General features: G+C 52.7%; 1 protein-coding gene across 1 annotated transcript; it reads right to left on the bottom strand.

The window, feature by feature from the left end:
- Window positions 1-222: 222 nt before the first annotated feature.
- On the bottom strand, window positions 223-10520 carry LOC116981471 (zinc finger protein 850-like). The gene is made up of 3 exons (XM_033034523.1): window positions 10421-10520; window positions 8421-9586; window positions 223-1793 (listed from the first exon to the last, which is right to left on the bottom strand). Exons 1-3 carry the CDS (start codon window positions 10518-10520, stop codon window positions 426-428), a joined length of 2634 nt encoding a protein of 877 aa, XP_032890414.1. The 3' UTR covers window positions 223-425.
- Between the last annotated feature and the right edge of the window lie 1559 nt (window positions 10521-12079).

The raw sequence follows: 12079 nt of genomic DNA, 5'->3' as shown, positions 1-12079 counted from the left end.
GGGGAGGGAGGGAGTGTAAAAAGTATGAGTATGTGAATGTTTGAAGTTCTTTTAAATGGAGAGACACAGTAATCTCGTTGTATGTGACACATGCAATGACAATAAAGCATTCTGAATCTGAATCTGAACCAGCGCCTATCCACGTGTGCCAGCAGGCTGGAGGAGCAGGCAAAGGCCTTGCCACAGAGCGGGCAGGTGATGGGGCGCTGGCCGGTGTGGACTGGCTGGGTATGCAGGTGAAACCCTTGCCACACTCAGCGCACACAAAAGGTCTCTCTCTGGTGTGTATCCGCTGATGCTCCCGCAGCCCCCGTGCTCTCTTGAAACGCTTGCTGCAGTGGGAGCAGCCACTCACCGGCGTGGATCCGCCAGTGCTGCCGCAACACCCGCGAGCTGTCAAACGCCTCACCACAGTATGGACAGTCTTAGGCCTGGCCACTGGTGTGCACGCGCTGGTTAGACATGGCGTGGGAGGCAGTGGCAAATTGCTCTCCACACACCGGGCTGGGGATGGGACGGTCGCCGGCGTGCACCCGCTGGTGGGACAGCAGATAGGTGGAGCGGGTGAAGGCCTTGCCGCACTCGGTGCAGGTGAAGGGGCGCTCGCCGGTGTGGATGCGCTGGTGCAGCTGTAGGCTGCCGGATTGGGTGAAGCCCTTACCGCAGTCGCTGCAGGTGTAGGGCCGATCCCCGGTGTGCAGGCGCATATGGACCTTCAGGTGCGTCGACGACTTGAAGCCTTTGCCGCAGTCGGAGCAGGTGAAGGGCCGCTCCCCGGTGTGGAAGCGTGAGTGCACCTTCAGGTGCGTGGATGATTTGAAGCCTTTGCCGCAGTCGGAGCAGGTGTAGGGCCGTTCCCCGGTGTGCAGACGCCTATGGATGTTCAGGTCCGTGGATGACTTGAAGCCTTTGCCGCAGTCACTGCAGGTGTAGGGCCATTCTCCGGTGTGCAGGTGCCTGTGCGCATTTAGGTCCGTGGACGTCTTGAAGCCTTTGCCGCAGTCGTTGCAGGTGTAGCGCCGCTCTCCGGTGTGCAGGCGCCTGTGCAGATTCAGTTCCGTGGTCGACTTGAAGCCTTTGCCGCAGTCGGAGCAGGTGAAGGGCCGCTCACTGCTGTGCACCCGCCGATGTCTCTTCAGCTCATATGTTGTCTTGAAACTCTTGCCGCAGTCGGAGCAGCCATGGGGCTTCTCGCCCGTGTGCACCCGCCGGTGAATCTTCAACTGGTGTGCCCTCTTGAAGTCCTTGCCACAGTCGGAGCAGCCAAAGGGCCCGTGGATGAGACGGTCATCGGCGTGCATCCGCTGGTGCTCCAGCAGATAGGTGGAGCAGGTGAAGCCCTTGCCGCACAGGGCGCAGGTGTACGGGCGCCCGTCGGTGTGGGTGCGCTGGTGCTCCATCAGGATTTTGGAGCAGGTGAAGCCCTTCCCGCAGTCGCTGCAGGTGTAGGGCCGCTCCCCGGTGTGCAGGCGCCTGTGCATCAACAGGTCCGGCGACGACATGAAGCCTTTGCCGCAGTCGGAGCAGGTGAAGGGCCGCTCACTGCTGTGCAACCGCCGGTGCTGCTGCAGTCCCGACCAACCGGCATAGGTCTTGCCACAGATGGAGCAGATATAGGGCTTCTCACCCGTGTGTACCTGCTGATGGATCTTCAGGGCCTGCGCCGTCTTGAAGCTCTTGCCGCAGTCGGAGCAGTCAAAGGGGCATTCTCCCGTGTGCACCCGCCGGTGGGACTCCAGCTGGAATGGGTGCTGCCAGGCCTTGCCACACATGTCGCACTCATAACGCTTCTCCTTATGCCCCGTCATGAGGTCATTTACCGAAGTTCAGCCCCTTGAAGCTCAGCCCGCACACCGAGCAGATGGGAGGGGCACACCGGCACCCTAGCCGCCCTCAAAGGCCGCTCACAACCCCGTCTCTCCGTCCACAGCAACGGCTCCTAAACCCTGCAGGAGGGGAACACAGAGGGTCAACAAGCTGGCAAACAGGACATTACTAACGTGTGAACAATACTAGTGCTTGAAGGGACGGGGGGGGGGGTGGATGAGCAGGGGGGGAGAGGGTGGGGGGGAAGGGGACGGGAGGAGGGGTTAAGGGGGAGTGAGGGGGGGAGGGGTTAAGGGGAGTGAGGGGGAGAAGAGGGGGTGAGGGGGAGAAGAGGGGGTGAGGGGGAGAAGGGAGGGGACGAAGGAGCATAGAGGTGGTGAGGAGGCAAGTGGAGGGGGGTAAGGAGACAAGTGGGGGAAGGTTGGGGGGCCACATCGATCTGGGGCGCCGAGCATCCGGGCACCGCATCAAGCCGCCCGCACATCTGCCAGCCAGCCGCCCTGCGCTATGACGTCTGCCACACGTACAGCGTGCTGACATCACCCCCAATCCTAGGGAAACTGCCAGCACCGCCATTCAATTTGTTCATGGCTGATCATCCACAATCAGTACCTTGTTCCTGCTTTCTCCCCATATCCCTTGATTCCGTTAGCCCTAAGAGCTAAATCTAACTCTCTCTTGAAAACGTCCAGTGCATTGGCCTCTGTGAATAAGCTGTAGAAGCATCCACTCGCCACTGCCTGCCATTCTGAAAAGGACCCGTTCACTCCTACTCTTTGCGTCCGGTCTGCCAACCAATTGTCTATCCATGTCAACACCTTACCCCCAATACCATGTGCTCTAATTTCAGTCACCAGTCTCCCGTGCAGGACCTTATCAAAGGCTTTCTGAAAGTCTAGATACACTACATCCACTGGCACAGCTTCATCCATTTTACTTGTCACATCCTCAAAAAATTCTAGAAGATTAATCAAGCATGATTTCCCTTTCATATATCCATGTTGACGGACTAATCCTTTTACTGCTATCCAAATGCCCCATTATTACCTCTTTAATAATTGACTCCAGCATCTTTCCCACCACCAAAGTCAGGCTAACTGGTCTGTAAAATCCCCGTTTGCTCTCTCGCTCCTTTCTTGAAAAGTGGGATAACATTAGTTATCCTCCAATCCACAGGAACTGATCCTGAATCCATTGAACATTGGAAAATGATCACCAATGCATCCACTATTTCTAGAGCCACCTCCCTGACGACCCTGGGATGCAGACCATCAGGCCCAGGGGATTTATCATCCTTCAGTCTCATTAGCCTACCCAATACTATTTCTCGCCTAATGAAAATTTCTTTCAGTTCCTCTACCCCCTTAGATCCTCTGTCCTCCAGTACATCTGGGAGATTGTTTGTGTCTTCCTTAGTGAAGACAGATCTGAAGTACCTATTCAACTCTTCTGTCATTTCCTTCTTGCCCATAATAATTTCACCCATGTCTGCCTTCAAGGAACCCACATTTGACTTTGCTACTCTTTTTCCCTTAACATATCTAAAGAAGCTTTTACTGTCCTTCTTTATATTCCTGGCCAGCTTCCCCTCGTACTTCACCTTTTCAGCCCGTATTGCCCGTTTTGTTTCCTTCTGTTGTCCTATGAAAGTTTCCCAATCCACTGGCTTACGGCTACTCTTTGCTGTGTTATACATCTTTTCTTTTAGTTTTATTCTATCCCTAACTTCTCTTGTCAGCTGTCGAAGAACACTAGAATCTTTTGAAAAACGCTATCATCGCCTCCTGTAAGGAACCAATTGGGTTCAAGTCAAAAAAACATTAAGATTGGTTTGACAATGATGACATAAAAATCCAACAACACATCGATTAAAGGAGAAAACCATACAAAATGATCAACAGTCGGCGTACTACCTAAATAATAATAATAATAATGGATGGGATTTATATAGCGCCTTTCTAGAATACTCAAGGCGCTTTACATCGCATTATTCATACATTCCTCAGTCACACTCGGTGGTGGTGAGCTACTTCTGTAGCCACAGCTACCCTGGGGCAGGCTGACGGAAGCGTGGCTGCTAATCTGCGCCTACGGCCCCTCCGACCACCACCAATCACTCACACACATTCACACACAGGCAAAGGTGGGTGAAGTGTCTTGCCCAAGGACACAACGACAGTATGCACTCCAAGCGGGATTCGAACCGGCTACCTTCCGGTCGCCAGACGAACACTTAGCCCATTGTGCCATCTGTCGTCAAGTTGGGAAAATGGCATCAAGTTGGGAAAAGGGGATTTACAACGGGATCTGGGGGTCATTGTTCATCAGTCTATGAAAGTAAGCATGCAGGTACAGCAGGCAGTGAAGAAAGCGAATGGCATGTTGGCCTTTATAACAAGAGGAGTTGAATATAGGAGCAAAGAGGTCCTGCAGTTGTACATGGCCCGAGTGAGACCACACCTGGAGTGTTGTGTGCAGTTTTGGTCCCCTAATTTGAGGAAGGACAGTCTTGCTATTGAGGGAGTGCAGTGTAGGTTTACAAGGTTAATTCCCGGGATGACGGGACTGTCATATTCTGAGAAAATGGAGCGGCTTGGCTTGTATACTGTGGAATTTAGATGGGTGAGAGGGGATCTTATTGAAACAGATAAGATTATTAAGGGTTTGGATACGTTAGAGGCGGGAAACATGTTCCCGATTTTGGGGGAGTCCAGAACCAGGGGACAGTTTAAGAATAAAGGATTGTGACTCTGTGGAATTCTCTGCCTCAGAGGGCGGTGGAGGCAGGTTCTGTGGATGTTTTCAAGAGAGAGCTTGATAGGGCTCTTAAAAATAGCGGAGTCAGGGGATTTCTGAGGAGGCTTAAGAAAGTTCACCTGTCCCCCCAGATCCTGTCCAACTTCTACCGCTGTACCATTGAAAGAATCCTGACCACCTGCTTCACGGTATGGTACAGCAGCTGCACCACAGCTGACAGGAAGGCACTGCAACGGGTGGTGAAAACCGCTCATCACATCATCGGTGCCCCGCTCCCTGCCATGGATGCCCTCCACCGCACACGGTGTCTGAGACGGGCCGGGAAAATCATTAAGGACCCCTCACACCCCAACCATGGACTATTTGCCCTCCTCCCATCAGGGAGGCGGTACAGGAGCCTTAGGTCTCGCACCAGCAGGCTGAGGAACAGCTTCTTCCAAAATACCATTACCCTGCTGAACTCACAGGCCTGACGCTAGCTATCTTTTATGCCCTTTTATCTGTATATATTTATTTGCCTATGTACTAGTTCAATTCATCCACATTGTACATATTGTTTTAAGCAGTATTTTACTACTTTGCACTCTGATTAGATGCTAAACTGCATTTCGTTATACCTGTACTCGTATTTGTGCAATGACAATAAAGTTGAATCTAATCTAATATGGGGAGAAGGCAGGAACGGGGTACTGATTGGGGATGATCAGTCATGATCACATTGAATGGCGGTGCTGGCTCGAAGGGCCGAATGGCCTCTACTCCTGCACCTGTTGTGGAAATATATACAAATACAAGCATGCAGAGACGCTGCACCGCGGCCTCCCGCCGTCAGGGGCGCTGCAACCGGAGGACCAGAGGGCGCCCAGACCTCCCTCACATCCCTCGGGCCGCCGGCCGCAGGATCGCCCTCGGGAAGGGAAGGGGAAAGGACGCGAGGCCGGGCGGCGGCGGCGGCTGTTCCTACCTGAGCTCCTCCCCGGCGCTGACCGGAGGCCTCGTCCCGACGGCGGCGACAACGCACCGGCCCCGCCTCACGTGACCGGCGACCAGGCCCCGCCTCCCCCACACTGACGGACAGCGCCAGCGGCCAACGACGTCACACAGGACCAGGTACCGCCCCCTCCCGGCGTCCGGCCAATCAGAGCCGCGTTCCCGCCCCTCCCCAGCGTCGGATAGGTCGAGCCGTAAGCCCCGCCCTTCGGACAGGCAGCTCCCTTCGCCAATGGGAGCCGCACATCCCGCCCTAGCAACGGTTGTCACAACGCGTCCGGCCCGCCCCCGCGGCTCCTGCACCACGTGATGGGGAAAGACTATGGGCAACTTTTCAGGTCGGGACATTCGGCTACTTGTCAAACTTTGTTCCAGTTGACAAATGTCATTCTCTGGTTTTAGTTAACTATCCCACAACCTGCCTCCCTTTTATTGATAGCGGTATGAATATTGATTTCTCTAACTTCAAGCAACCCTTACATCCCCTTTCTCTCCATCCCTGCCCCACCCAAGTCAAACCAGCTTCAAAGTCATTTAAGAAGGAACTGCAGATGCTGGAAAATCGAAGGTACACAAAAAAGCTGGAGAAACTCAGCGGGTGCAGCAGCATCTATGGAGCGAAGGAAATAGGCAACGTTTCGGGCCCAAACACTTCTTCAGACTTCTTCAAAGTCATCTTGTCCTAGCAAAATTTTGAGATTTTAAAAAACAAGTCTGCAATTTATCCCATCAGATAAAGCATACAAATAAGTTTAATTTGACACCTAATTCACTTTCATATCTTCAGTACTAAAAAGGTTATGGCCATTTTCATACTCAGAAATTAGCATCTTGTTCCCTATTGCTTTTCCATTGACTTAACACAAAAGCTGTGATCGAGGACAGTCAAAAGCCCATAACTTTCTTAAAAATTAAGAGAACTGAATGAAATTTTCAGTTATTATAGATTGAAGCATTCTGAAACAAATATAAAACATCTTACTTGGATGACCTGAAATATAATTAGTTAGTTACCTAATTGTAGCTAATTACAAAATTGACCATTGGAAATAGTAATAAATATCCAGACTACCTTGAAAATTCAAAAATGTGATATTCTCAAGATCAGAACTTTAATATTATTGTATCCGAAAGAACGACCATCATTTTTGGCCACCTGGCCAGTGAACTGCCAGCCCACCAGCCATCAGTGACTGAACTGCCAGCCCAATAATCCATTCAGTCCACCCTCTCCCCCTTCTCTCTCACAGAGTCTGTCACTTGTTTTGGGCAGAATTTCTGCCAGTTTCTCAGCTGCCAGCCTGCCAGGTCTGAGTGACTGTACTGCCTGGCCTCAGTGACTGAGCTGCCAGCCCAAGAATCCATTTGGCCCACAGTGTCCATACTAGCCCTCTGGAAACCAGTTCCTTCGGCCCACAACACCCATACTAGTGCAACAGAAAGTCTCCCCCAGCCCCCACACTGGCCAGCAATATTGGTATTGGTGGAGAGGTGGAATTTTGTGTTGGGTGACCAGCCCTCCCATGTGATGCTGGGACATTTTCTCTTTTCTAAAGGCATGGGTGTGTGATAGTCTCCTAACCTTAACTGTCGTATAATTCAAAGAACACAAGTCTCAGTTAGAAGCTTTTTACTAAAACACCATGGTGGGAGAAGACTCACAGAGACTTGAGTGTGTCGTGGTACTCTCAGTCACCTGCTACCGCCCTCTCAAGGAATACACAGAAGCACAGGCATATTTATACAACTTAAAACAGCTAAAAGCACATCTAGTAAAATCCACTGTAACACAAAAAAAGCAGCCTTTACAAAGAACACAACAGGGTTTTTTAAATTAAGTTTGAGGTTAAACAGCTGCTATAATAATATGGCCCTATTGTGTGATAAGAAGGCACCACAGGATATTAGCTTAGCTTCAGACATTGGAATGTGTGTTCTTTGAGAAAAGCCACTTCTTATCTATGCTTCTACTGCTGTGTATGTCGATCTGCAAAGCCTGCTTTTAGCCCATTCGGCACGGATAGGTGACGTTTCTCATACAAACATAGAAAATAGGTGCAGGAGTAGGCCATTCGGCCCTTCAAGCCCTCACCGCCATTCAATATGATCATGGCTGATCATCCAACTCAGATCTCAGGGTGCTGGAGTAACTCAGCGGGTCAGGCAGCATCTGTGGAGAACATGGAGATGTGACATGTCGGGTCGGGACCCTTCTTCAGACTGACACTATGTTTACAGATGAGGGGGTGATCGGCAGATGAGTGGAGTAAATGACAGAGGCTAGAGAAAATAAGGAGATAAAAAATGTGTGAGATAGGGAGAGAGACATTGGTCAGGTAGCATTTTGGAGTATTGCCTACAGTTCTGGTCACTCCATTACAGGACTGATGTGGAGGCTTTGGGGAAGGTGCAGAGATGGTTAACCAGAATGGTTTAAAAACAAGGAACTGCACATGTTTGTTTACAAAACACGACACAAAGTGCTGGAGTTATTCAGTGGGACAGGGAGCATCTCATGAGAGAAGGAATGGGTGACGTTTCGGGGCGAGACTGAACAAGGGTCTCGACCTGAAACGTTACCCATTCCTTCCAGCATTTTATGTCTACCTAAACAGTGCCTATCCACGTCGTGGTGTGCCAGCAGGCTGGAGGAGCGGGCAAAGGCCTTGCCACAGAGCGGGCAGGTGAAGGGGCGCTGGCCGGTGTGGATTCATCAGTGTTCCAGCAGGTGGTCAAGGTGGGTGAAGCCCTTGCAACAGGACGGGCAGGGGAAGGGACGCTCACTGCTGTGGGTACGCCGGTGCTGCCACAGGCTGAGCATGCAGGTGAAACCCTTGCCACACTCAGCGCACACAAAGGGTCTCTCTCTGGTGTGTATCCGCTGGTGCTTCCTCAGCCTCCGTGCTCTCTTGAAACGCTTGCTGCAGTGGGAGCAGCCGCTCACCGGCGTCGATCCGCCAGTGCTGCTGCAACCCCCGCGAGGTGTCAAACGCCTCACCGCTGTATGGACAGTCGTAGGGCTGACCACTGGTGTGCACGCGCTGGTGAGACAGGGCATGGGAGGCCGTGGCAAAGTGCTCTCCACACACCGGGCTGGGGACGGGACGGTCGCTGGCGTGCACCCGCTGGTGGGACAGCAGATAGTTGGAGCGGGTGAAGGCCTTGCCGCACTGGGTGCAGGTGAAGGGGCGCTCGCCGGTGTGGATGCGCTGGTGCACCTGCAGGCTGCCGGATTGGGTGAAGTCCTTGCCGCAGTCGCTGCAGGTGTAGGGCCGCTCCCCGGTGTGCAGGCGCATATGGGTCTTTAGGTGCGTCGACGACTTGAAGCCTTTGCCGCAGTCGGAGCAGGTGAAGGGCCGCTCCCCGGTGTGCAAGCGTGAGTGCACCTTCAGGTGCGTGGACGACTTGAAGCCTTTGCCGCAGTCGCTGCAGGTGAAGGGCCGCTCCCCGGTGTGCAGACGCCAGTGCACCTTCAGGTCCGTGGTTGACTTGAAACCTTTGCCGCAGTCAATACAGCTGTAGGGCCGCTCCCCGGTGTGCACGCGCCCGTGCACATTCAGTTCCGAGGATGACTTGAAGGCTTTGCCGCAGTCGGAGCAGGTGAAGGGCCGCTCACTGCTGTGCACCCGCCGGTGGCTCTTCAGCTCATACATCGTCTTGAAGCTCTTACCGCAGTCGGAGCAGCCATAGGGCATCTCGCCCGTGTGCAACCGCCGGTGAATCTTCAGCTCACCTGCCCTCTTGAAGTCCTTGTCGCAGTCAGAGCAGCCAAAGGGCCTGTGGATGGGACGGTCGCTGGTGTGCATCCGCTGGTGCACCAGCAGATAGGTGGAGCGGGTGTAACCCTTGCCGCACAGGGCGCAGGTGTACGGGCGCTCGTCGGTGTGGGTGCGCTGGTGCTCCATCAGGATTTTGGAGCGGGTGAAGCCCTTCCCGCAGTCGCTGCATGTGTAGGGCCGCTCCCCGGTGTGCAGGCGCCTGTGTACGTTCAGTTCCGAGGATGACTTGAAGCCTTTGCCGCAGTCGGAGCAGGTGAAAGGCCGCTCACTGCTGTGCACCCGCTGGTGCTGCTGTAGCCCTGGCCAACAGGTATAGCTCTTGCCACAGGTGGAGCAGATATAGGGCTTCTCGCCCGTGTGTACCCGCTGGTGGGTCTTCAGGACCTGCACTGACTTGAAGCTCTTGCCGCAGTCGGAGCAGTCGAAGGGGCATTCTCCCGTGTGCACCCGCCGGTGGGTCCTCAGGACCTGCACTGTCTTGAAGCTCTTGCCGCACTCCGAGCAGTCGAAGGGGCGTTCTCCCGTGTGCACCCGCCGGTGGGTCTCCAGCTGGTACGGGTGCTGCCATGCCTTGCCACACACGTCACACTCATAACGCTTCTCCTTGTTGTGCCCCGCCATGTGGTCATTCACCGAAGCTCAGCCCCTTGAAGCTCAGCCCGCACACCGAGCAGATGGGAGGGGCTTACCGGCATCCTAACCGCACTCACATCCCCGTCTCTTAGTTCACAGCAACGGCTCCTAAACCCTGCAGGATGGGAACACAGAGGGTCAACAAGCTGGCAAACAGGACATTACTAACGCGTGAACATTACTAGTGCTTGAAGGGGGGGGGAATGAGCAAGTGGACAAGGATGGGGGGGGATGGGGATGGGTTAAGGGAGAGTGAGGGGGAGAAGAGGGAGTGAGGGGGAGAAGGGAGGAGGCGAAGGAGCAGAGAGGTGGTGAGGAGGCAAGTGGAGGGGGGAGGGGGATGAGGTCGGGGAGGGGGGTGAGGGGAGGGGAGGGGGGTGAGGTGAGGAGACAAGTGGGAGAAGGGGGGGCCACATCGATCTGGAGCGCCGAGCATTCGGGCACCGCGTCGACCCGCCTGCGCTTCCTCCAGCCAGCTGCCCAGCGGCGTGACGTCTGCCACACGTACGGCGCGCACGACCGGCGCCCTGACATCACCCCCAATCCAAGGGAAACTGCTGGCACGGCCGCGCCAGTGATTGGCACTGAGTCACTTGGGGGGGTGGGTCATGCATCATGGGATGAAGGTCACAGAGTGCTGGAGTAACTCAGCGGGTCGGGCAGCGTCTGTGAGAAACATGGATAAGTGACATTTCATAGAAACATAGATAACAGGTGCAGGAGTAGGCCATTCGGCCCTACGAGACAACACCGCCATTCAAAATGATCATGGCTGATCATCCACAATCAGTACCCTGTTCCTGCCTTCTCCCCATATCCCTTGATTCCATTAGCCCTAAGAGCTAAATCTAACTCTCTCTTGAAAACATCCAGTGAATTGGCCTCCACTGCCTTCTGTGGCAGAGAATTCCACAAATTCACAACTCACTGGGTGAGTTTTTCCTCATCTCAGTCATAAATGGCCTACACCTTATTCTTAAACTGTGACCCCTGATTCTGGACTCCCCCAACATCAGGAGCATTTTTCCTGCATCTACCCTGTCCAATCCTTGAATAATTTTACATGTTTCCATAAGATCTCCTCTCATCCTTCTAAATTCCAGTGAATAGAAGCCCAGACGACCCATTCTTTCATCATATGTCAGTCACGCCATCCCGGGAATTAACCTTGTGAACCTACATGCACTCCCTCAATAACAAGAATATCCTTCCTCAAATTAGACCAAAGCTGCATACAATACTCCAGATGTGGTCTTGATAATATTGGTCAAATACATATGTCATAAAATGGAGGATCTCTGCATTTGCAAAGCCTGCTTGTTCTCTTTCTGTGAAAAGCTGCAGGGCCATGAGTTTCATGGCTCCAGGGTGTCTGGATCCTGGGAGGAAGTTAAGTAAAAGGTGATGTCCAGATGTCCTCCCTATTGATAATATGTATGAGGGTTTTGCAGAAAGAGCTGAGCAGGGTTGCAAATGCAAGATTAGGATTGGTTATAGAATGGGATGTTTTAAAGTATTGTTCATTATGTTGCAGATTGTTTGTGCTGTTATCTTGTGATTGGTCAAAGTATGGAGCCTTGTTCACAATGTTTATACCACCTGGGGAAATGTTTCTTTACTTTGGTGAACTGTCTTCCAACTAGAGCCTTCTGTGGAAACAATGTAATGAGGAACTTTGTGATTGGGTTAGGGAGCTGTCAATAAATGTATTATATGATCGTTATTTATGATTGGCTTGTAATCACAAATTGCCCCCCCCCCCCATGTATTTTCACGTCAAGGGTCCGATACAGTATAAAAGAGGGGACATCACATGGATCAGAGTCGACCTTCTGGACATGCACTTGGGACTGTCTGTAGGTGTGTATTCGCACGAGGCTGAAGGGCTTGGACGAGTAGAGACAAGGATCGGACCCGCGGTGTTTGTTAGGTATCGTATAGGAAGTTTGTTTGTGTGAGTGAGAATAAAGAAGTAGTTGATCCAGTGCTTGACTCAGTGTTTTACTGAACTAGACTAAGGGGGTAAACTGTAGGAGCAGAATTACAGTCTCACCAGGGCCCTGTACAACTGCAGAAATACATCTTTGCTCCAG

This window comes from Amblyraja radiata, chromosome 15, assembly GCF_010909765.2.
Source record: "Amblyraja radiata isolate CabotCenter1 chromosome 15, sAmbRad1.1.pri, whole genome shotgun sequence".
NCBI classification, from domain to species: domain Eukaryota; kingdom Metazoa; phylum Chordata; class Chondrichthyes; order Rajiformes; family Rajidae; genus Amblyraja; species Amblyraja radiata.
This window is presented reverse-complemented; position numbering and strand designations above follow the sequence as displayed.

What these genes read in the sequence shown, in the direction of transcription:
- LOC116981471 (XM_033034523.1), bottom strand. Translation starts at nt 10,520, where the DNA reads ATGTCAGGGCGCCGGTCGTGCGCGCCGTACGTGTGGCAGACGTCACGC. An exon ending in GGTCGACGCGGTGCCCGAAT is followed by an intron (nt 9,587 to 10,420) that starts GCTCGGCGCTCC and finishes ACTGCGGCAAAG; the next exon opens with GCTTCAAGTCATCCTCGGAA. An exon ending in GAGAGACCCTTTGTGTGCGC is followed by an intron (nt 1,794 to 8,420) that starts TGAGTGTGGCAA and finishes ACGGGGCATAAG; the next exon opens with GAGAAGCGTTATGAGTGCGA.